General features: G+C 42.9%; 1 protein-coding gene across 2 annotated transcripts; it reads left to right on the top strand.

Moving 5' to 3' along the window:
- The first annotated feature begins 10,719 nt into the window (after positions 1-10,719).
- Positions 10,720-22,344, top strand: erlin2 (ER lipid raft associated 2). 2 transcript variants are annotated; one of them, XM_056280593.1, is made up of 12 exons: positions 10,720-10,772; positions 11,521-11,628; positions 12,191-12,272; positions 12,693-12,739; positions 13,022-13,083; positions 13,287-13,412; positions 15,865-15,938; positions 18,419-18,477; positions 19,078-19,169; positions 19,283-19,372; positions 20,757-20,836; positions 21,842-22,344. In XM_056280593.1, exons 2-12 carry the CDS (start codon positions 11,522-11,524, stop codon positions 22,019-22,021), a joined length of 999 nt encoding a protein of 332 aa, XP_056136568.1. In that variant the 5' UTR covers positions 10,720-10,772; position 11,521; the 3' UTR covers positions 22,022-22,344. The 2 variants fall into 2 exon arrangements, with proteins under 2 accessions (XP_056136568.1, XP_056136576.1); XM_056280601.1 differs by lacking the exon at positions 20,757-20,836 and having other exon boundaries at positions 21,842-22,026.
- The last annotated feature ends 1,644 nt before the right edge of the window (positions 22,345-23,988 follow it).

The raw sequence follows: 23,988 nt of genomic DNA, 5'->3' as shown, positions 1-23,988 counted from the left end.
TTTCTGTAACCAGGGGAAGGTTTACTTAGTGCCAGAGAAAGAGAGGCTGATTGTGTAACTCTGCACTAGGACAGCCCCCAGGACGCTGCGGCATTGTGAAGAGACAGACATCTTAAAACCCACAAACACTAATGATAACAGCTGAGACTGATAAAGGAGAGAGAAAGGAGGGATGGGTTCAGAGTCGGTGTCCAAAAGTCCTAAAAGTTTTATATTGGTATGAAAAAATCCTTGTCCAATTTGTTACCACGCTTGAAGGGAACAGCTTTGAGTGAGCTCAGACACAATTAAAGCCGTGAGTCGCTGATTGGTAATAGAAATAACAACAGATTTCCAACATAACAATAATTATAACTTTATTTTTATAGCACCTTTTGAAATTACCATTACAAATTGCTTCACAAACAAAGACAAATAAAAAAGAGGAAGACAATCAAATACAAAACCACAGTTGGTAAACAAAATAACAAATAAAACAGTTAAAAGTAGGGGTACAATAATGGATAAAAGTAACATATAAAAGAAACAGATAAAACAATCAAGAAAAAGTCATGAAGTAAAAGTAAGTCTTAAGAGACACTTTAAAAGAAGGCAGTGAATTTTCTAGTCTAAGAGCCTCAGGTAAGCTATTCCAAAGGGCTGGGGCACTAACAGCGAAAGCCTTGTCATGTCACCTTTGGTCTTCAGCCTAGACCGGGGAATAGCTAACGGGGCCTTATTAGAGGATCTCAAGCTACAGGCTGGTGAGTAATGATTTAGAAGTTCAGTTAGGTAGCTCGGTGTCATACCATGCAGGGCCTTAAAAGTCAAGACTGAAATTTGAAAATTTATTCTAAAGCAGGCAGGCAGCCGGTGAAGGGAAGCTAAAATAGGAGGGGATATGATCATGCTTTCGTTATTCAGTTAAAAGTCTTGCGGCTGCATTTTGGCCAAGGCATGTAAACACAGCATTACAATAATCCAGACGAGAAGTAATAAAAGCATGAATAACTCTTTGGCGATCATTAAAAGTAATAAAGGATCTAATTCTAGACATATTTCTCAAGTGGAAGAAACATGACAGAGCTAGCCTTTTAACATGGGACTTGAGAGTGAGATTGTGATCTAAAATAACACTAAGGTTCTTAGCAGTGGGTACAACATGCTGAGCTAATGTGCCAAGAGCAGGCAGAACTTGGTCATAAGTGTGCACTGGGCCTATAATAAGGACAATTTTGGAGGAGTTGAGCTGAAGAAAGTTTTCTGCCATCCAGTCCTTAACCACAGTTGGCAATTGTACTGAGAAGATAACTTAGCTAATTCAGGTGGTTTGCAGGCCAAGTACAGCTGAGTATCATCTGTGTGGCAATGAAATGAAATATTATGCTGTTTGATAATGTGGCCCAGAGGGAGTAAATAAAGAGAAAATAAAATTGATCCTAGATTGGAGCCCAGGGGCACACCATACATAGACAATACTTGAGAGGAGGTAAAGCCCTGAATAGACACAACAAATGTTGTTAGAAAAGTATGAAGATAAACACTGGAGGGCAATCCCGGAGATACCAACCCAAGTTCTCAACTTTTCAATTATAATGCTATGGTCCACTGTGTCAAAAGCGGTGCCAAGATCAAGCAGAACAAGTACCAAGTATTCACCTGCATCAGCCTTCATCAAGATATCACTGATAACTCTTACAAGAGCAGTCTCTTTGCTGAGTTGCTGTTGGAAATCTGATTGAAATTTTTCAAAAGGACAGGCTGTTGTGTTGCTGTAAAGCCCCTTGAGGCAATTTTGTAATTTGTGATATTGGGCTATAGAAATAAAATTGACTTGACTTGACTTGACTGATTAAGACTTCTAACAACTGATTTAAGACAATTTTCTCTAGGATTTTTTGCTAAAAACGGAAGCTTAGAAATTGGTCTATAGTTGCTCTGGTCTGTGAGATCAGAATCTTGTTTTTTTGAGAAGTGGCTGGACAGGAGCAGTCTTAGAATAATTGGGAAAACATCCAGAAGATAAAGAACTGTTGATGATTGAAAGCAGGCAAGGGGCTACACTATCTAGAACTTCTAATATGAATTTGGTAGGTATTATGTCCAGTGGACTTGATGATGGTGTCATGTGTGAAATGGTTTCAATTAATTCATGGGGGGCAATTTTCTTAAAAACACTTAAAGTATCCAGCTGATGACAAGATAAGTCAGACACAGATGAGGGGAGGGGGGTGAATCTTTGATACAATGTCCTCAATCTTGTCTATGAAAAAGGTAAAAAACCTTTCACAGTCTGCATTTGAAGTGATAGGGACACCAGGAGAACCAGGGTTTACTAAACGATCAATAAGACAACGATCAAATAAGAATCTGAGCTTGTGCTGGTTGGAGGTGATGAGCTCTGGATAATATTTTGTTCTTGCATCATTAATTTCTCTGTTATACGGTTATAATAAAAAAAATCATATGCTCATAGTGTACTGACAGCTTTGATTTCTTCCATGTCTCTCAGCCTTCCTATACTCCATTTTCAGGGCACGGATTCCTTCTGTAATCCAAGGTGATACAAAAGATGATTTTGATTTAGAGATACGTTTTAGTGGAGCGACATTATCTAAAGCAGTTGTGCACATATTATTGAAGCAGTTCACTTAATCATTAGTGTCTGTGAATATTCTCATTCATCCAGGTCATGGCTATCCAAAGGAGTTGAATCAAGTGCAACTGGACTTGGTATATATTCGTGAAGACGTTTTGCCTCTCATCCAAGAGGCTTCCTCAGTTCGTGCCTTTCTGACTAGACCAAGCTAGTCTGACTGGCTGGTGATGAAACTCAGAATTTATCCTCTAGGAGTCGTTGTCAGAGCTATTGATATGCGTGGCTGTTTGTGATCAGATGTTTACCAACGCCCGTCGCTACCAGAGCCATAGATATGTGTGGCTCTTTTGTGCTCCGATGTTATGGCCACACCCGTCGTTATCAGAGCTATTGATATGCGTGGCTCTCCTGTGCTCCGATGTCCAGCCGTGCCCGTCGCCATCGGAGCTGTTGAAACTGGAACCGGATGAAACCATGGTATCCTACGATGTAACCTCGTTATTCACCTGCATCCCAACCATGGAGGCTTTGGAAACTGTGAGGCAACGTTTGCTACGGGACAACACTCTCCACAATAGGACCAACCTCAGCCCAGACCAGATTTGCCAACTACTGGACCTTTGCCTGAACACTACATATTTCCAATTCAGGGGCCAGTTTTACAGACAGAAACACAGCTGTGCAATGGGCTCACCAGTATCGCCCATTGTGGCCAACTTATATATGGAAGAGGTAGAACACAGGGCCCTGAACTCCTTCAGAGGAACACCTCCGAGCCACTGGTTCAGATACGTGGACGACACATGGGTCAAAATCCAAACACAAGAGGTGCAAGTGTTTACCAAACACATCAACTCAGTGGACAAGAACATTAAGTTCACAAGGGAAGACGTAAAGAACAACAGTTTGCCCTTCTTGGACTGTGACGTCCACATTGGGGAAGACAGGAGTCTCCACATTGGGGTTTACAGGAAACCTACACACACAGACCAATATCTACTTTTCGACTCACACCACCCTCTGGAACACAAACTGAGCGTCATCAGAACTTTGCAACACAGAGCTGACAATGTGCCCAGCAGCACTCAGGCCCAACGAGAAGAACACAAACACCTGAGGGGAGCTTTAAAAACCTGCGGCTACCCCAGTTGGACCTTTGTGAAAACTGCAACGCGTTCCAAAAAGACCAACCAGGTGAGCGACGAGGAGAAAAGGAACAGAAGGAATAGCACAGTCATCCCGTATGTTTCTGGGGTCTCCGAGAAACTCAGGAGAATTTTCAACAAACACCGCATCCCGGTATACTTCAAACCCAGCAACACACTCCAACAAAGACTGGTTCATTCCAAAGACCGTGTACCACACACCCGGAAAAGCAATCTGGTGTATGCTGTACAATGCAATGAGGATTGCACTGACCTATACATAGGAGAAACCAAACAACCACTACACAAACCTTTGGCCCAACACAGAAGGCCAAACCGCTCAGGACAAGACTCAGCAGTCTATCAACACCTAAAGGAGAAGACACACTCCTTCAAGGACAGCAACGTACACATTTTGGACAGAGAAGATAGATGGTTTGAAAGAGGGGTGAAGGAAGCCATCTATGCGAAACTGGAAAAACCATCCCTCAACAGAGGAGGAGGTCTGCGACACCACCTATCTCCCACTTACAATGCCGTCCTTTCACCTCTACCCAGGAGACTCAAGAAGCCTAGCCTCCAAGAACAGTCGGTCACTAATGGCTCCAACGACTCTCATGACCACTGAATAATGAAGTCGAAAGTAACACCCCCAATGACCGTCGCTGCTAAACAAATGCAAATCAACAGCTCCGATGGCGACAGGCGCGGCCATAACATCGGAGCACAGGAGAGCCACTCATATCTATGGCTCTGGTAGCGATGGGCGTTGGTAAACATCTGATCACAAAGAGCCACGCATATCAATAGCTCTGACAACGACTCCTAGAGGATAAATTCTGAGTCTCATCACCAGCCAGTCAGACTAGCTTGGTCTAGTCAGAAAGGCACGAACTGAGGAAGCCTCTTGGATGAGAGGCGAAACGTCTTCACGGATATATACCAAGTCCAGTTGCACTTGATTCAACTCCTTTGGTTAATCATTAGTGTTTGAAAGCAAGTCTAAGGATTCACTAGCCTTCACAAATAATGAGGAGAATCTTGAAGCACTATTGTCATTAAAGATGCGTGAGCAAATTTCTCGCTTATAGGGATTCTTGTTCTCATTGCTGACTTATAAAATCCTAAATGGGCTTGCCCCATCATACCTGTCTGATCTCTTTGAACTGTGCATTCCATCTCGAGCTCTTCGCTCTCAAAATACAGGGCTCCTGTGTGTACCCACAGTTAAAAAGAAGTCAGCTGGTGGCAGGGCCTTTTCCTATTGCGCCCCGTTCTTGTGGAATAAACTGCCTGCTGCCATCAGACAACTGGAGTCTGCGAGGGTCTAAGGACAGGATGTTGTGTTGCTGTAAAGCCCCTTGAGGCAAATTTGTGATATTGGGCTATACAAATCAAATTAACTTGACTTGACATAAGACACAGAATTAAAAACAAGACATAGATGATAAGGCAAACATTCCCCTTAAAACCAAAGAGGATAAATCCAGACCCAAAGTAAAAACTAAATCAAATGTATGGCCACAAATTTATGAGTAGGGCCTGACACATGTTGAGTAAAATTATAAGACTCCATCCATCCAGCCATTATCTGAACCACTTATGCTGCTCTCAGGGTTGCGGGGATGCTGGAGCTTATCCCAGCAGTCACTGGGCGGCAGACTCCATAATGTTTAAAAACTCAGAAGCAAAGCCATCAGAAATATAATCAACATGGATGTTAAAGTCACCAGCAATCAAAACTTTGTCATGATAGAGAACAATTGAGGATAAAAACTTTGATAGCTCAGGCAATAAACAGGCTATTAGATTTTGGAGGACGATAAATAACAACACAAAGGGCAGGATCTATGCAACAGAGTTTTAGGGCAAGTGCTTCAAAAGAAGAAAGATTATTAGAAGGTAACAGGCCGTATTTATAAAGTATTTTTAAAATGCAACCTAGCCTACCACCTGACCACGAGCCCCAGGGGAGCTTATAAAATCATAATCAGGGGGGCATGATTCTAAAAACAAGCTGTGCTCATATGGTTTGGACCAGGTCTCAGTAAGAAACATAGAGTAAAGCTTTTCACATGAAATAAAATCACTTAAAATAAATATCTTGTTTGAAAGGGATCTTACATTTGAAAGAGCAAACTCCCCCCCACCCCCTTGTCCCCAATTGAATTTGGCCAATTACCCCACTCTTCCGAGCCGTCCCGGTCGCTACTCCACCCCTCTGCCGAGCCGGGGAAGGCTGCAGACTACCCCATGCTTCCTCCTCTACATGTGGGGTCGCCAGCCGCTTCTTTTCACCTCACAGTGAGAAGTTTCGCCAGGGGGACGTAGCGTGTGGGAGGATCATGCTATTCCCTCCCAGTTCCCCCTCCTCCCCGAACAGGCACCCCGACCGACCAGAGGAGGCGCTAGTGCAGTGACCAGGACCCATACCCACATCCGGCTTTCCACCTGCACACACAGCCAATTGTGTCTGTAGGCACGCCCGGCCAAGCTGGAGGTAACGTTGGTAGGCGACGGAATAGACCGCCAAGCAAGGCAAGGGTTTCTCCTGATTTGGTGGGTCTTTCTCAGTGCAGTTGAAAATCCATTGGTGTGGGAGTGTGAGGTTTATAAGTAGAAACAGAAACATCAGCATGATTGAATTGGTTTTGAATGGCAGGAGGGACCTGTTGGGGGGGGGGGCTCTCATGGGAAACAGTATGGGAAACAATATGCAGAGGTTGAACCGTAGAGGAAGAGGGAGAATCGGGGGGGGGGGTGTGAGACGAAGTCGGTCACATGGGAAGGACCGTGCCACATGTTTCAAGTTCCCAGATAGCATTTGGCTACCCTGCTTGTTGGGGATGGATCCTGTCCCTTTTGAAAAGAGATAAATGATCCCAAAACAAGTTAAAATTGTCCATCAAGCCCATGTTGTGAGTCTTGCTGACAGACTGGAGCCAAGTGTGAAGGCTGAGGAGTCTACGAAAACAACCAGCTCCGTGACTGAAAGTGGGGATGGGGCCAGATGTAAAAACAGACTTGCTACAGTTTTTTAAAACGTTAAAAAGGAGGTTTAAATCGTTTCTGGTGCACTCAGGCTCCTGATGAGCTGTGTCATTTGTCCCCACATGAACTATTAATCTTTTAATAGTGGGCAGGCATGAGGAAAATAGATACAGCAGTTTATCCAGGATGACAAGGACCGTGGCTCCAGGGAAACAGTGTGGGGTTGCCTGTGATTTCCTAACCTGCATTATTGAGCGTGCATAAAGACAGTGTGTGATTACCTTTAGGAAGCGGATATTCCTGGTTATGGAATCGCCAATAATTAATGTGGGGGGGGGGGCGAGGAGATTGCGCACGTGGGCTGCCTGGACAGGACAGTGGATGTTCAATTACCTCTGTCTGCACTGAGTTCAATGTTCTAGGCAAGACAGGTTAGGGACAGGGACGAGGACATGGCATCAGTGCTGGGGGAGGAACCATTTCCTCAGGCTGGGCCTGAGGAAAACCTCCCGTGTGACTGATTACTGCTTCTTTCAACATCATGTGGTGGGTGAGAGAGGGGACCACTTATTTTTCTTTCCTGTGGTGAAGTGATGAGCCGCTTGGTCAATGCTGGTCACAGGTGTAGAAGTTGCAGTGGTGACGGGAGGTACCATAGACAGAGAGCGGTCCAAGTCAGGCGGAGCCATCGCCAAGATGGACTGGAACCTCATCCAGCAGGATCGCAAAGTGGTCAGAGAGAGTGAAGGGAGGTTGTGAAGAAGCCCCAAAACGAGTCTCTCTTGCGGCTACAATGTACCACATCCATCCAGAATGATTAGGTCCATGGATTGGCTCAATTTGGAGTGGCGCTATAAACCAGGGCCTTACGCCTGGTGCCAGATTGAACCCCTGGATTATCTGGCGGCGCCGGGGAGACCATCTGCAGAGTTGTAGCGTCCAAGTACAATGCAGTAGTGGTGGTGCCCACAGGCCCTGCCTCCAGCTCACGTTCTGGGGACCGGCCATTCTCCTCGGCTGCTAGATCCTCCAAGCAGACCGGTACAGTGTCAGTGTGCATCAAGGCTATCCAAGGGCGGGTGGCCACAGAAACCGAGACCATACACAAAATATACTTTGCCTGGTCAGCAGCTACGGAGACAAAGTTGTCAAGCATATTAAAGCCTGATCCTAACCCAAAAGCCGGGAAATTCAAACTTAGTGGATTTGGGTTCAAATGTGAGGTACTGGAATGGTGGGGAGGGGGAATAACATTCAAGGGGAGGGTCAGCAAGTTGTGAAACATATAGCCCAACTATGGACTCTCTCACTATATGTGTGTTCACACAGGTTCTTTTATATACATTACTTTGTGAGTGTATATTTGTGTATGTGTGTGTTCAGTTGGGTTTATGCTAGCTGCAGACGCCTGGCACTGTGTGTGTGTGTGTGTGTGTGTGTGTGTGTGTGTGTGTGTGTGTGTGTGTGTGTGTGTGTGTGTGTGTGTGTGTGTGTGTGTGTGTGTGTGTGTCAGAGCCCAGTGATTAATGACCCACAAGCCTGGTTCCTTCCACTTCCTTCCTCACCAGCCGTGTCACACACATCGTCATGCCTCACTGTAATGGCCGCCGGCAGACTGCTGGACCAGCCCCTGCTAAGCCTCGTGGACATGAATGGAACATCCACCCTCCTCCACATATAAATAACAGAGACATTCACATTTAAGGAGTTTAGAAAATGCTCGTATCCAGAGCAATTCTGAATCCCTGCAAATAACAAACACGATCAAATTCCTACATCGCCTGCATTAAAATTAACCAATAATAAGGAGCACTAGGGTCAAAACCACAGCACTCAGAAAACATATGGAACAAATATTTCCTTATTCCTAAAATGATGATGCTGGATAGAGAGGTGCTGGGAACCAGAGAGGAAAAGTGGAAAAGTTTTTACAGACCCACACACACACACACACACACACACACACACACACACACACACACACACACACACACACACACACACACACACACACACACACACACACACACACACACACACACACACACACAGTGCACATCTCGCTCATCAAAGAAAGCCAGACATTACCAAATGCATCTCATCTACCACACAGTGTTATTGGGTCCGTGTGCTCTGAGCTGTCTGCTGATGTACTGCGATGTGCTGTAGGTGAGTGAGAGAGGAGGACACAGCAAAGAGTCTGATAAAGAGAGGCAGAATAATAGGGAACAGCAGAAAGGGGGGGGGAGATTTTTAAAGACACCGAGAGAGAGAGAGAGTTAGAGAGGGAAAGAGCGAGAGAAGGGGAAGAGTAGAGAGGGAGGGTGAGGTATGGAGAGAGAGAAAGAAAAAGAGAAAGGGAACAAGGCTTGCATGTGTGCTGGTTCCCAGCCCTGTCAGGGCGCTGTCAGCCTGTGATTTATGGCACAGAGACTGGGAGCAGTCTTCGCTGCCAGCTCAGTATTGTTACAACTGACAGCTAATGAGGCCAGACGGGCTTTCAAGCACAGCACTTAACAGAGGCCTCCATCTTCACGAGTCACGAGCTCTCCTTTTTCTTCATCCCCCCCACCCCCTGTCTTGCTCTTTCTTTCGCTTCCATTTATTTTTTCTTCCAGGGTGGCAGCGGCATGGGGAAGGCTAACACAGGAGTTACCACAAGAGTTATAGGGTAGAGAAAAAAATGAGGCAGGCAGACATATACAGGCGACACACTGTTACCACCATACTTCCACTTTCTTCTTCCTGCATGCTGCTGAGCCAGGGGCTCGGTTTACATCAATGTAGGAGAGGGAGTGAAGGAGAGACACACAGATATGTATACATATATCTGAGATAGGGAAGGGGGGGAGGGTGCATGCACTGTGCTCTCTTCCTCCTCAATCAAAGATATTCTGCTCTTCCTAGAATTACAGTGTCTTATTTTTTTTAGCCTGGAGGAATGAGGCTGCCCTGCCTGCTGCAATAGGTTTAAGAGAGACAGACAGACAGACAGACAGACAGACAGACAGAGCGGATGGTAGATTATGTGACTGTGATTCAGAGCTTTGTGCGGAGGCGTGGAGCAGATACTGTGTGAATGTATGCTACCTGAACTTTAGCCTTTGCTGTGGTGTGGTACACCTTCAATACCACTGGCTGAGTGGACCCCTCTCTATAATCACTACCAGAGTCTCTGGCAGAGCTTCCCCTGCTTTCCCTCTCTCCACCTCCTCCCTGCTCCCTCGGCCCCTGGTTTCTTGTCAGTCGTGATTAATGGCACTAGGGCCCCGGCGCGGCTTACGCTGCCAGTTCCAGCGATGTTCCCTTGATACTTAATGAACTCTGACAAACTTCTTTTCCCTTGCTCTGTTGTTCTTTTTTTCCCTCCCTGCTTGAAATGCACTGCACAGAGCTGCCACTGCAGAACCTAGAGGTTAGCTGTAGTCCTTTGTAAAATCCTCGAGAGGCCAAGATCTCCGAATAAAACCCTGCGGCCATTTCAGTGTCACGACCCTTAGCTATGCATCGCCCTTGATCAACTGGAGGTTAATGAAAATAAAGTAAGGACGCATTTTGACCCTTTTTTGCGCAATTATATTATTTTCTAAGTCATAATTCACCTGAAATACGGTTAAAAGGTACTCTATTAGAAAACAACTTGCGTACCCCTTTTGTCTCAAACATGGCAACCAGAAGCAAACCATACCCACTGCCAATGAAATGGGCAATTTCAAAAAACGCTGCTTGTGAATATCTCATTGTTGTCGTCACGCTTTTGCACTAAATCGCTGTCATAAGGCGCACACGGAGCGCTGTAGTTGTATTCGTGCATGTGTATTGAGATTCGCAAATACGTTGCAGGATAAAAATGGTGGTTGGATTGTGCACTGCCACTCACCCGGTCTTTACCTCTATCTGCTGGTTATATGGGAGAACTACACACCAGAGTTCGCTGGTTCGTACGTCTTACGTTTTTTGAATAACTGTTGACGTAGGACGCAAAGTCCGGAATTGAGACGAGGGAGCAGGCGCTTCGCTATTACCGGTGTTGGAAGTAGTGCGGTCGGCAGCTACAAGTAAGACACGGCGGTCTAATGCGTTTGTTATCTTTTAATAAGTTTAACAGGCATCTGCGACACAGATAAATATGTTAACGTCTCAATTTAGGGCGATAAACCCCGTTGCGGTTATTCATTCTTAATTTATTGTAGGTTTTTCCTGTGACACTCCTTGGACACTGCCACTTTACTTCTCACATGGCATTTAAGTTATTTGCGCCAGATCGTAATGTTATTGAGCCCTATCTTGCCAGAAACCAGCTAGCTAGCCCTTTACTCGTACTAGTGGGCTATATCATTAAAGCCCACACAGCTTAAATCAAACGGTGGTGCGCAGCCTGAGAAGAAAGACACGGTTGTTGATATCTAGACATGCACAGATGCTTTGCGCAGCGACAACGAGGCTTCCACACTTCACGCAATCCTCTTAAGATGTGACAAGGTCACTCGGTCCCAGCTGATGCCTAAGCTCGGTGAAAGGAGATAAACCAGTGTGCAAGATGCCAGCTTGTTTGTGTTACTAGAACTGTAGTATTTGATTCTCAGGGGGCTGAGGATCAGTCATGTCGGCCAGACATTGAGAGAAGTCCCGTTCTCCTGCTATGACTTTATTAATCAGTTACTTCTTGTGGGAGGAGGGAGAATTTCTATGTACCTGATGGTTTTATGAGGGCAATGTAAGACAAGGCACAGTGCAGAAGGTAAACACGTTGTTCTTATCAGCTAATATTTTTCTCTTCTCTGATGTCCCCTGTCCTCATGTCAGGATGGTACAGTGGGGTGCTGTATTCTCAGTAATTGCAGCTCTAGGAGGAGCAGCACTATTTGCCGCTGTCCACAAGATCGATGAAGGACACACTGGTGTTTATTACAGGTGAGGCAACAGCTTACATGTTTGTCATGCGCTTAAAGCTCTCTGAAATGCTGAACTACCATACTGTTAAAAAATTAATGCAAGGAAAGTGACATCTGCTGTGAAGCTACTTTGTACCAGGTTACGAATTATTTAACAGTGAGTGAGGCGATCCCCAGGTCTTAAGAGTGCCTAAAATGCCAACTGTTAGGCAACTTTGACATCAGCTATAACTGTTCCAGTGTACTTCTTATACATGCATCTAGCCTTTGGGTGTAGATGGAAACATTAAACCTTTGACATCAAAAGAGATCAGAATACTTTTGCACTTGCTGTAGTGAGTGCCATAAATAATAAATTATTCCTTGTCAGTGACAATACAGTTCCAGAGCAGTGGCCTCTTATCGCTATGATGGCAGAATATGCAGAGGCTGATTTATGGTTTCTCTGTTAAAATGTTAAAATAAAAGGTTATGAACCAACATTCTATTCTGTTGGCCAAGGTATAATAACTATTTGTTTTTGGTTGCATGTGTGTGTGACTTGCATGTGAATGTGTGTGTGGTGTGGGTGCGTGCTATAGGGGGGGAGCTCTCCTGACCGCCACTAGTGGCCCAGGCTTTCATCTTATGCTTCCCTTCATCACCATCTGCAAGGCTGTTCAGGTGAGCCCACTTACATTAAGCAGCGCTAAAAAAAATGTCAAGTCAAATTTGGGTTAGTTAAAAAATAATATAGGCTGTAGTCCAGTGTTGACCAGCACATTACCATACATGTTGGTTTTTTCTTTGGAATACACCAGCTGTTTGGAGAATGAGGTTTTTCATCAGTTTGCCATGGGTTGACAAGAACTTTCCTCACTTGACATGTCCAGGATTTTTGCAGTTTACCTTGTAAAATGTGCTTCATATCATCTCAGAAGCACCATAATGTCAACAAAATTATTTAATACGTGCTATCAGTCTTAAAGTAACTAATTCCTCAGTTCGAATGACTAATGTTCACTCAAAATATTATATGAAAATAATAGTAATGATCCTGAGATTATGATAATGAAGTTTATTTTTTATTTTATTATCTTGTAGACAACTCTGCAGACAGATGAGGTGAAGAACGTTCCATGTGGAACAGGGTAAAGTGGCTGTTTTGATTGTCTCAAATGGTTTCACTCCTTTTTTTAAGATGGGGTCCCAGGCTTTATTTGTCAAGACCTCTTCAACCTGCACACTGTTTTTTTTTTTATTCTGCCAATCCTATATTGCTCAATGTGAAAAGGCTAACATAAAAATACCTAGGGTTAGGGGTTCCACTTTCACCGGCACCAGCCATATTGGACATATTTCATGGTACTGAAAGTTGCTTTTAATAAGTCTCTGCTAACAGCTTGTCATCTTATACTGTTTTCCTTCCTTAGTGGAGGCGTGATGATTTACTTTGACCGCATAGAAGTGGTGAATTATCTCATTCCTTCAGCAGGTAATCTCACCAAGAAGGCCATTTAATATATTCACAATGATATATTTTATTATTCTACATGTCTAACACAGTTAGCCCTCTTAACACAGATTGAGCTGCTACACAAAACACATTCATTTGTCACATTTGGCTACAGCAGAACTGGTGTACTGTGTGCTGTATGTGGTTCATGACTTCCCTGAGCATGTGTTTTATTTTTACAGTTTATGACATAGTGAAGAACTTCACAGCAGACTATGACAAGGCCTTGATATTCAACAAGGTCCACCATGAGCTCAACCAGTTCTGTAGCGTACACTCCCTGCAGGAGGTCTATATTGGCTTATTTGGTAAGTGTGGTGGCTGATGGAGTGTTATGAAGTCTAGGTGTCCTCATTATCATCCAAATTTAAAATTCGAGCAAGATTTTCACATGGCAGATCTGATAACGCAATGTGTAGTTAGTGTGTAACTTTTTTACACAGGGCTTTTTTTAATGAGAGACGTTGTGTGGTGGGTTTGTGCAGGTACTGTTATACATGTTGAATATTCTAGTTTATCTTCTTTTTTCTCGTATTTTTTGTAATCTATTCTTACTTACCATTACATGTTAAAGTCACCACTTATTTTTTATTCAAAGCTTTTTTTTTCCCCAAAAAATGAAAAGCTTTCCTCTAAAAGCTGATGAAGCTCAGGTTCAACAGGGATACAAAGTGGTAGTCCTTTATAAAATGTTGTGTAATATTAGGCCTCAAGCAAGAACATTTGCTTGTTCTTATGAAACGTGCATGAGAGAAACTAATGTCTAATTCACCAAACATTCTGAAACACCCAATATGTTCTTTCACATGTGCATTGAGCAGTGATTGCCACTTGATAGTAAATTGCTTACACTTGTCAGTGAACCTTCCATTAACATATAAAGACAGCTAGTTTTGAGTGTAAAAAAAACTTTCCATTGAGACATGCCACTATAAAACCATCTAAATTGAAATAGAACATTACAAGTTCATAAATCAAAGTGTTGATGTAAGGACTGACTTAAAGATATAAAGAGAGACTGGTGAAGGTTTTTATATCATTAATAGTCTAATTTTACTCACATTGGGGCTCATTCATCAATCATTTGTATGTACAAATTTGTTCATACACACCCTTGGAATTTTTGAGCTCTCAAGATTGTCTGACAGCAGAAGCAAAGTCTGATGATGGTCATTTGTAATTCCTTCCCCCTAACATGTGTTGTCTACATCTTGCAATGAGCCATCACCCAGGCTTGCAGAAACGTTAGTGTTAGCCAGTTGGTGTCTAAATTCAGGGGTTGCCCAGGTTCTGCACTGGTTTGTGAGACAAACTTCAGGGTTAAAAAATCCCTTGTATGTACTGACGGTTAATGATTGAGGTCCATTGAGTTTTGTCTATTCTACAGGTTTGTTTAAACCCTATTCCTCATGTTTGCATTTGAATAATAGGCAAAGGATTTTTAAGAAATGGCAAAAACTGTTATCCAAAGTGGAGCCTTATTCGTTTCAATCATTTCTGTCGCAATTTAGCCACAAATACAGCCTGTATAGCCAATATTTACTTCAAAATACAGTAGACTGTATCCTAAATAATCTAAATATAATTGAGCAGTATTTAGGTGTAGGCCTATTATGTTTTATATTCATTTAGGTCATAATGTATTTTTTTATATATAAACTACTTTCTTAGTAGTTTGAAAGACTTCTTTGAAAGATGTCAGTGACCAACAGGAATGCTGTGCGTACACCTGTATGACACAGGTCTGCACCGCTCTGAAGCTTTGATCAAACCAACAAATAAATCCAAAATATAGAAATATTTCATCATCATCATCATCATCAGGTCGAGTATCCTCGGATTGTGTGAGAGTCATATTCATCTTTCAATAGCTTGTTTAGTAAGACGAGTCTTACTAAAACACGTCCATGTTTTGCTACAAATATGGACGTGAGTAGTATCAGATTCAACTGAATTGGTGACCCTGACCATTGACCACTAAAAGGTTCTTTCACTCAGCATCTTGTGAGTTTCACCATTGGTCATTGATTGGCTCTTCCGCTGAATTATCACATCCACTACGCTGCATCCCCGTAGCTTTGATATTTAACCCATAACTGGGGTAACCTTGACTCATTATCAGGGCGTGTCCACATGCCAGTGGGCCATGATAATGAGTCTATGGAGGGTTACTCCTCCAGGGGTTTCTGTTTGGAGTTGCCCCACCCTTAGCCTTTAGCTAAAAAGCCTTATCCCGCAAGGTAGCGGTGTACCGCTTACTTTATAGGGCGCCAGTGATTCGCTTATAGTCAGAGCCCTGTTAGTGAAAACAGTCTGAACCCCGAGAAGGTGGGGTTGACTTGTCTGGGAGAAGCTTTATATTGCGCTAGGCAGCTTGTGTGTTTTTGACACATGTCACACCAGACCACACCAGAAATATTTAATATTTCTTAGTTTGTGCCAACACTTTACAAACAGATCTGTACATATGATATTTCTTGAATGAGGGTCATTGTCTCCATACGCCAGTCATTTATGTCATTTATTCTCAATTTTTTTCATCTAAGCTCCGATATGAATTTTGTCTACTCTTGTGACTGTGGGAGTCTAGAAACACAAGGCCCTATTAGAGTCTGTTACAGAAATTCATGTTTATCGAGCCCCATCTCAATGAAAGGATTTCTACTGAGCGTTTTTCATCACTCCCACCACCTCTTGTGTTGTCTTTCATTTTTCCTCTATCCTCCAGTACATCTCTCTCTGTCTTCTTCCCTCATGCAGACCAAATCGATGAGAATCTGAAGCTGACGCTACAGGAAGATCTAACAAACATGGCACCCGGTCTTATCATACAGGTACAGTAAACCTCAGCAGAGCAGGGCAGCAGGTGAGACTAGTGTAATCACACTGGTTAACACCAACCAACAGCAACACCAGAAGGGGTGTGTTTACATTTGTGCGTGCGTGCATTCGTGTATGTATGCATGTGTGCGTGCATGTGCATATGTGTGTGTGTTTGTGTGTGTGTGTGTGTGTGTGTGGGGGGGGTCGTCAATGTTAATATTGCCACATACAGAATACCAAGCAGACTCCATTTGTTACATCAGAGATGCAGAAAATCACGGTCAGGTCATGGGCACACTTCCATCATTAGTCTTTGTTTTTTTAAAACTGCATCAAGCACAAAGCATCAGGTTTCAATGCCATCTTATCGTCTGACAGCCAAAATGGGAGATAAAAAACCTGGGCAACAGTTTATTTTCCTTTTATTTGCCTGAATGTGCCACCCAAAAATATTCACGTTGTAAAATTTGTAGCTTAATGCACTTGGTGGAGAGAAGAAGTTCAAACTATTTTGTAAATAATAATACATGTCAGAACACTCAAAAGCACTCAAGGACACCATACAAAATACAGTTAAAAACAAGCAGCACTGTATCATCATAAAATCAAACAAAGCAGGGGTATACTATAATAACTTATACAACAGATAGGTATAAAATCATCATTTGTGTAACTCAATGTAGGTGTAATCGTTAAAGTTGGGATCAGACTGACTATGCTAGTTCGAAAAGGTGTGTTTTGACATGGGATTTGAAGATGGAAAGAGAGTCAATATTGCGATTGTCTTGTGGGAGAGAGTTCCAGAGGCAGGGGGGGGGGCAGAACGACTGCAGGATCTAGGCCCTGTGGTAGTCTAGCGGGCAGATAAATAAATGTCTTTATAAATCTGTGAATCCCGTTCCGTAAATAAGTCAGATATAAATGTACAAATCGGTGGCCAAGACCCAAGATAAAAAAGAGATCATAGAAATCCTGACCAAGACCAGATTAAAATATTGTACGTCCTGGAGGCATCACATATTACCATGATGAACGACTTAAGATAAGTAATGGTTATGGATCATATTGTGGAATCAATGGAACGGGCACCAGAACCCTTTTTCATAAATAGGGATATTTTTTAGTCTTCAATTAAGTCAGCGCAACAATTCTCAAACAATAATTTTAATCAGTTCAGACCCTTCCACATTTATCATAGTGATATGAAATGATACATTAGAAGATATAATAAATTATATCTTTTTCAAGGACCTCTCTTTATATTAACTCACACTCTTTCATTTATTTCATTCTTCACAGATTAAATACTCCTGCAGGCTTCTCCAGAAAGACCTGGAATAACAACTGCAGAGTCCTACCAGGACTCAGTAATAATGCATTTCTATCAGTCAGTCAATCAATCAATCAATCAACCAATCAATCAGTCAGCCCTGTGATGGCCTAGTGGCCTGTCCAGGGTGTCTCCCTGCCTGCCGCCCAATGACTGCTAGGATAGGGTCCAGCATCCCCACAACCCTGAGAGCAGAATAAACGGTTTGGATAATGGATGGATGGATGGATGGATTTTAAAGAAAACATAAGCAATAAAAACAAATAAACAAGCCAAATCATCATCGGCAACATATAAGCGACAAATAAGCAACTCAAATAATACCAATCATGCTCAAAAAAGAGTAAGAGGAAGTTGAGAACTTTTCTGGTCCTACCCCCTTACAGTATTCATGCATTGATAATAGAAAATGAAAGTTAAATTTACAGCCTCTTTATCATCCCACCTCTTAAACTGGCAGCTAATGGTCTGTCTGTCTGTCTGTCTGTCTGTCTGTCTGTCTGTCTGTCTGTCTGTCTGTCTGTCTGTCTGTCTGTCTGTCTGTCTGTCTGTCTGTCTGTCTGTCTGTCTGTCTGTCTGTCTCTCTCTCTCTCTCTCTCTCTCTCTGTTGCCATCAAAGCAGTTTTATTTGCATTGTGAAGTATTACATTAGAAAAGCTGAATGGAAACGGCAAAATTAGATAAAACCTCCTTAGTGTTGCAAAAAAAATGTAATGCTCACTTGATGTGTTTGTTGCTTTTGCAGGCGAGGATTTTATGTGCTGAATGGGCACTGGAATGCATTTGTCAAATAGAAAGTGAAGTGCAAATAGAACAGTGTCTTCATCTTAAATAGTCGATCTTTCTCGTGGACGTTGAAGTACGGGTGTATGACCTAGGACACGTAAAACTACATTCAGGATTTCATTCGCGTTAACAGATCTGTCGAAAATGCACCTAATTTTATTTAGTTTTTACTTAAATTAAATTTTGTTCAATTTTATGGGAATTTTATTTTTTGCAACTTTCGAAAAGCTCGCTTGAAATTCATGTGACAGTTGAATGGAAACACGGCTTCACTCTCTTTCTTTCTGTCTTTTTATCGCTTCCTGTTTCTCTGTCTTTCTAAGTAACCCCACATCTCTCTGTTTCTGTTTTGTCTCTGTCTTTCTCTCATGGCAGGCTGTCCGTGTTACAAAGCCCAACATTCCAGAGAGCATTCGCAGGAACTATGAGCTCATGTGAGTGTTCCTTCCTCTTCCTTAAAACAAACGTTCCCTGAACCCTGACTATCGCATCACAGCCATGTGTGGACCACTGTTCCTTTTAAAAGTGGTCAGACCTAATTTTCACACACCTCAGCCTGCCAAAGTTGAACAGAGGAGGGAGAAAGCTGGCTTGTGTCTGTCTGCGTCCATCTGGTTGGTCTTTCAAAGAAAATGAGCCTGCCATTTGAATTCATTTGTCAAATTGTTTAAGAGACCCTTGATGAAAAGTATTCAACTCTATGTTTGCTGGCTCTAGAGAATAATGGGCCCGATGCCCAGACTCCATGCTTAGGAGAATTGTTGTGTTTGTTTCGGCTTGATTTAACAGGGTAAACTAATGGTTTGGGGGCAGTAGTGCAATTGAGATAATGGGTATGCATAAACGTCCATATCAGCATCATTTGCTCAAGAGCATCATGTCATTAGATGTTGAGTCTGATTTACATTGCTGGCTCCAACTCTCAAAATCTTTCCTCTCCACCTATTAGGGCTACTTGCCATCATAAACGCAAAAGATGCATGAACTGTTTGTGTTATTGTGTGTGTGTGCGTGTGTGTTTTGTACTTTTATAGGGAGAGCGAAAAGACCAAACTCCTGATCTCTCAGCAGACCCAGAAGGTTGTGGAGAAGGAGGCAGAGACGGAGCGGATCAAAGCTGTGATCGGTGAGGGAGGAAAAAAACTGAAATGCAAAAATAACCCAAAGCTCTGCTGACCAGTGGAGCTAATTTCAGCTAATTACTACAGGTTGAGTCATTCTCCCCTCCTTGTTTTATAGAGGCTGAGAAGGTGGCCCAAGTGGCTGAGATAAAGTTTGGACAGCAAGTCATGCAAAAGGAAACGGAGAAAAGGATCTCTCAAATTGAAGGTTTGTATCCTGGAAAACAAATAATTTGGTTTAACACTAGAACGACTGGGATTTCACTCCTACCTAAAACAACCATAGGTGGTCAAAATGACGGCCGGTTTTTAAACTCTATATTCTGTTAAGATAAATACCCAATTGAGATATTATTGCATTGCATATATTAGTATGTCTGTTAGGAAACGACTGAAACCAAAATTAACGTTTTAACAACTATAATACTATTTTTAAACAATTTAAACTTCAGAGAGACATGGTCCAACTTGAAAAATTGAAAAAGTGAAAATATTACCTGAAAAACAAAACAGAAAACACATATTGCTGATCTAACAAACGTAACAAGGCCTATAAAATGTGAAATGTAAAAAAAGAACTGAAATTAACTTAGGAAACAGTCCCAAACAACGACCGGAACTGCTAGAATGACCATGGGCAGTCAAAATGACTGCCGGTTTTTAAACTCTATATTCTGTCAAGATAAATACCCAACTGAGATATTAAGCATTACATATGTCAGTATGTCTGTTAAGAAACAACTGACACCAAAATTAACATTTTAACAACTTTAATACTATTTTTCAAACAATTTAAAATGGCTACTTTCCAATGCCTGTAAATACTGCAACGCCTCGGTGGTAGTCATGGTGCATCTGAAACGGCGTCCGTACCCAGACATGTTGGCAATAATCAGAAATCAAGTTTAGACTATTACTCTGCACCGGAGAATGCTGGTGTGTTTCTAGGGCAGAGCAATGAACTTCGTGAAGGAAGTGATACGACTAACACGTCGTAAATAGTGACATGATGCGCGTGATTACCCGCAAATTACATGGGGTCATTTTGACCGCTCATTGTTGTTTTAGGTAGATCTTATCATAACTTTTTTTTTGTGCAATTGATCTAAAACTCATTTTGATGCAAATATGTGCAATTTTAGGACCATTCAGTGAGAAGCAGGTCTGTATCTTTTCTTCTTTTTTTTTCATAAACCTATTAAACTTTGAAAATCCAAAATGGTCAAAATGACCGGCTTGGTCGTTCTAGTGTTCAAGGGGAGAAAAAAAAAACAACAACTGTAAAACAGCTATGCATCCAGTGTATGTAATCAAAAAATGGTTCAAGTTTTATACCCATGGTGAAGCTACGGAGCTGTAGCCTTTCACCATCTGTGGCCTTTCACCATACTTATATATGTTTATTTCTAAGCATTTTTGTTCATGTGGGAGCTCACTGTTTCAGTAAAATACAAGAAGACCCATCACTCATCCCAGCTCTCCACTATTTCCTGAGAAAATAAAAGTGGAACTTCCTGAATTGTCCTGCAGTTTCTATTTAAGCATCTTTCTCATCCATCACTGTGTTTTCTGTGTCTGTCTGTGCTTCGTAGACTCTGCCTTCTTGGCCAGGCAGAGGGCCAAGGCAGATGCAGAGTTTTACACAGCGCAAAGAACAGCAGAGGCCAATAAGGTGAGAAACAACACTGGTTAAGTATCGGTTGGACATCAGTTGAACCGGGCCAAAGGAAGCATGTAAGGAAGAGGGTTTACTGAAACTATGAACCATTTCAAGCATTAATAAAGTGTATTTGCTCTCTTTTTCAACATTTAAATGGCCTGCTTCAGACACTTCAGTTATACACATATGCAGCTTTTAGCAACTTGGTGCAACCATGTTCTTCGACTTCAGTCCACTACAGTTCACGGTCCACTACAGTTCACGGTCCACTACAAAGATTAGGACTTAAGGCCTATGAATGTGTGTGAACCCCATTTGCTGTTGTTTTGACCGTGCAGATAAAGTTCATGTCCAAGTTATTTCAACACATCTAGTTGCATTCTTGAGAACTTTGGTCTAGTCTTTTTTTCATAACAGACTTTTGATTGACAAGTAGATGGCTTGAAAAAGTTACATAAAATTTTTCAAACTGTAAATTAACACAGCACCTCTTGTATAGAATCTTGCGTGTACTCATCCCACTGGATGGATCCCACTGCATAGCCCTTTCACTGGGGCAAATGTTAACTTGACAGTGCATAGACTTGTGATGAGGCTATACCATTGCAACCTTAGTGAGAAAAGACAGTAGCCAATACCTAGCTTGTACAGTGCCTTGTTTATGTATCTTGACCTGAATCCATCCATCCATCCATTATACAAACCGCTTATCCTGCTCTCAGGGTCGCGGGGATGCTGGAACCTATCCCAGCAGTCATTGGGCGGTAGGCAGGGAGACACCCTGGACAGGCCGACAGGCCACCACAGGGCCAACACACTCAAACATTCACACCTAGGGACAATTTAGTTTGGCCCAGTCACCTGACTGACATGTCTTTGGACTGTGGGAGGAAACCTTGACCTGAATATTGGAAGAAAATTAGAATCCAGTTCCTATAGAAATGGGTAACAACACGAACACATTCCACAATATCCACTGATGACCTTTCTTAGCTCCTTCTCTTTCTCTACTTGCAGTTGAAACTGACACCAGAGTACCTGCAACTGATGAAGTTTAAGGCCATTGCAGCCAACAGCAAAATCTACTTTGGAAGTGAAATCCCACAGATGTTTGTGGACTCAGGGCATGCAGGCTCCTCCATTGCAGCCTCAGCAGCCATTGACATTGTGGGTGATCAGATCCTGGACTCTGATTAGAGAGGGAAAGAATGACCACCAGCAGGACCAGCCAGGTGCAGGTAGAAAACTGAAGCATTGAAACTTGGCCCTCGCCAAGAACACCAATCACAGGTTGGCTTGCAGACTCTGCCACTGGCACAAGAAATGTCCTTTACCTTTGCTGACCTGAATATGCACTGAAGGCAAAACCCAGGGATGATGAATGTAACATGGGGTAGCTTTTAGCTGTTCATTGTAATCTTGCCATTCCATTTCATTTAGTATGTTTTATAAATTTCCCCTCCTGCACAAGGGACATTTTAATTTCTGCAGAAAAGAGTCATTAAACTTATGTAACTGTGTGATCATTTACTCAGTGTTTTGCCGTGTGTATACACTGATGATCCAAAACATTATGACCTCTCACAGGTGAACAGGTGAATGGAATAACGTTGATCATCTCCAAAAAAGGGCACATGTTGAGGTCTGGGTAGGTCAGATGGTAAGCAAACAGTCAGTTCTCATTGTAAACGTGTTGGATGCAGGAGAAATGGGTAGGAGTAAGACCTGAAGGACTTTGACAAGGGCCAAATTGTTATGGCCTGATGACTGGGTCAGAGAATCTCTGAAACGGCAAGGCTTGTGGGGTGCTCTCGGTCAGCAGTGGTGAGTACCTACCGACAATGGTCTGAGGAGGGCCAAACCACAAACCGGCGAAAGGGTTTTGGGTACCCAAGACTCATCGATGTGCAAGGGCAATGAAGGCTATTCCATCTGGTTTGAAATGACAGAAAGTCTACTGTGTCACAGGTCACAGAAAATCTTAATGATGGTTACAGGAGGAATGTATCACAACACACAGTGCATCGCACCCTGCTGTATATGGGGTTGTGTAGCCACAGACTGGTCAAAGTTCCCATGATGACCCCTGTCCACCGTCTAAAGCACCTACAATGGGCACATGAGCGTCAGAACTGGACTATGGAGCAGTGGAAGAAGGTCACCTGGTCCGATGAGTCTGTTTTCTTTTAGATCATGTGGATGGCCGTGTACGTGTGTGCCGTTTACCTGGGGAAGTGATAACACCAGAATACACTGTGGGAAGACAACAAGCTGGTGGAGAAAGTGGGATGCTCTTGGCAATGTTCTGATGGAAAACCCTGGGTCCGGCCATTCTTATGGATGTCAATTTGACACGTGCCACCTACCTAAACATTGTTGCTGACCAGGTACACCCCTTCATGGCAATAATATTCCCTGATGGCAGTGGCCTCTTTAAGCAGGATAATGTGCCCTGCCACACTGCACACATTGTGCGGAAATGGTTTGAGGAACACAATGAAGCGTTCAAGGTGTTGCCCTGGCCTCCAAATTCTGATTGAGCATCTGTGGGATGCGGGACTGACAAGTCCGATCCATGGTGGCTCCAGCTCGCAACTTACAGGTCATAGGATCTGCTGCTAATGTTTTGGTGCCAGATACCACAGGACACCTTCAGAGGTGTTGTAGAGTCCATGCCTCAGTGGGTCGGTGCTGTTTTGGTGGTACACAGAGGACCAACAACATATTAGGCAAGTGGTTATAATGTTTTGGCTCATCAGTGTTCCTGTTGATGACTGCTCACGCTTCACACAGCTATACACATAATGAGATGTCTACCGAACTATGAACATCTGCATCCCAGATATTCCATTTTCCATAATTGTGTCCTAGGCTTGTCACAATGGGCGGTTTTCATGGTGGCATACAATATTAGAGCAACACCAGTGTAGTGGCTGCAGAAGGAAAGAGCGTGTTATTGCTATATCACTAACAGTTGGTGACTAGGTTAAATGAACAGATGTGGGCTAAACCATGCCTGACATGCTGATGGCTAAGAAAAGTAAAAGCTGGGTCTCTGTCTAGCCACATGTTGCTTGCTGGTATCAAATTACAGTGTAACTAACGAGTTACTCACACAATCATACATGCGCAAAAATGTTTCAAAACATTGAAAGTAATTACGC

The sequence above is a fragment of the Lampris incognitus genome, chromosome 1, assembly GCF_029633865.1.
Source record: "Lampris incognitus isolate fLamInc1 chromosome 1, fLamInc1.hap2, whole genome shotgun sequence".
Taxonomy (NCBI): Eukaryota; Metazoa; Chordata; class Actinopteri; order Lampriformes; family Lampridae; genus Lampris; species Lampris incognitus.
Note: the sequence above shows the minus strand (reverse complement) of the source record. Positions and strands in the feature narration are given on the sequence as shown.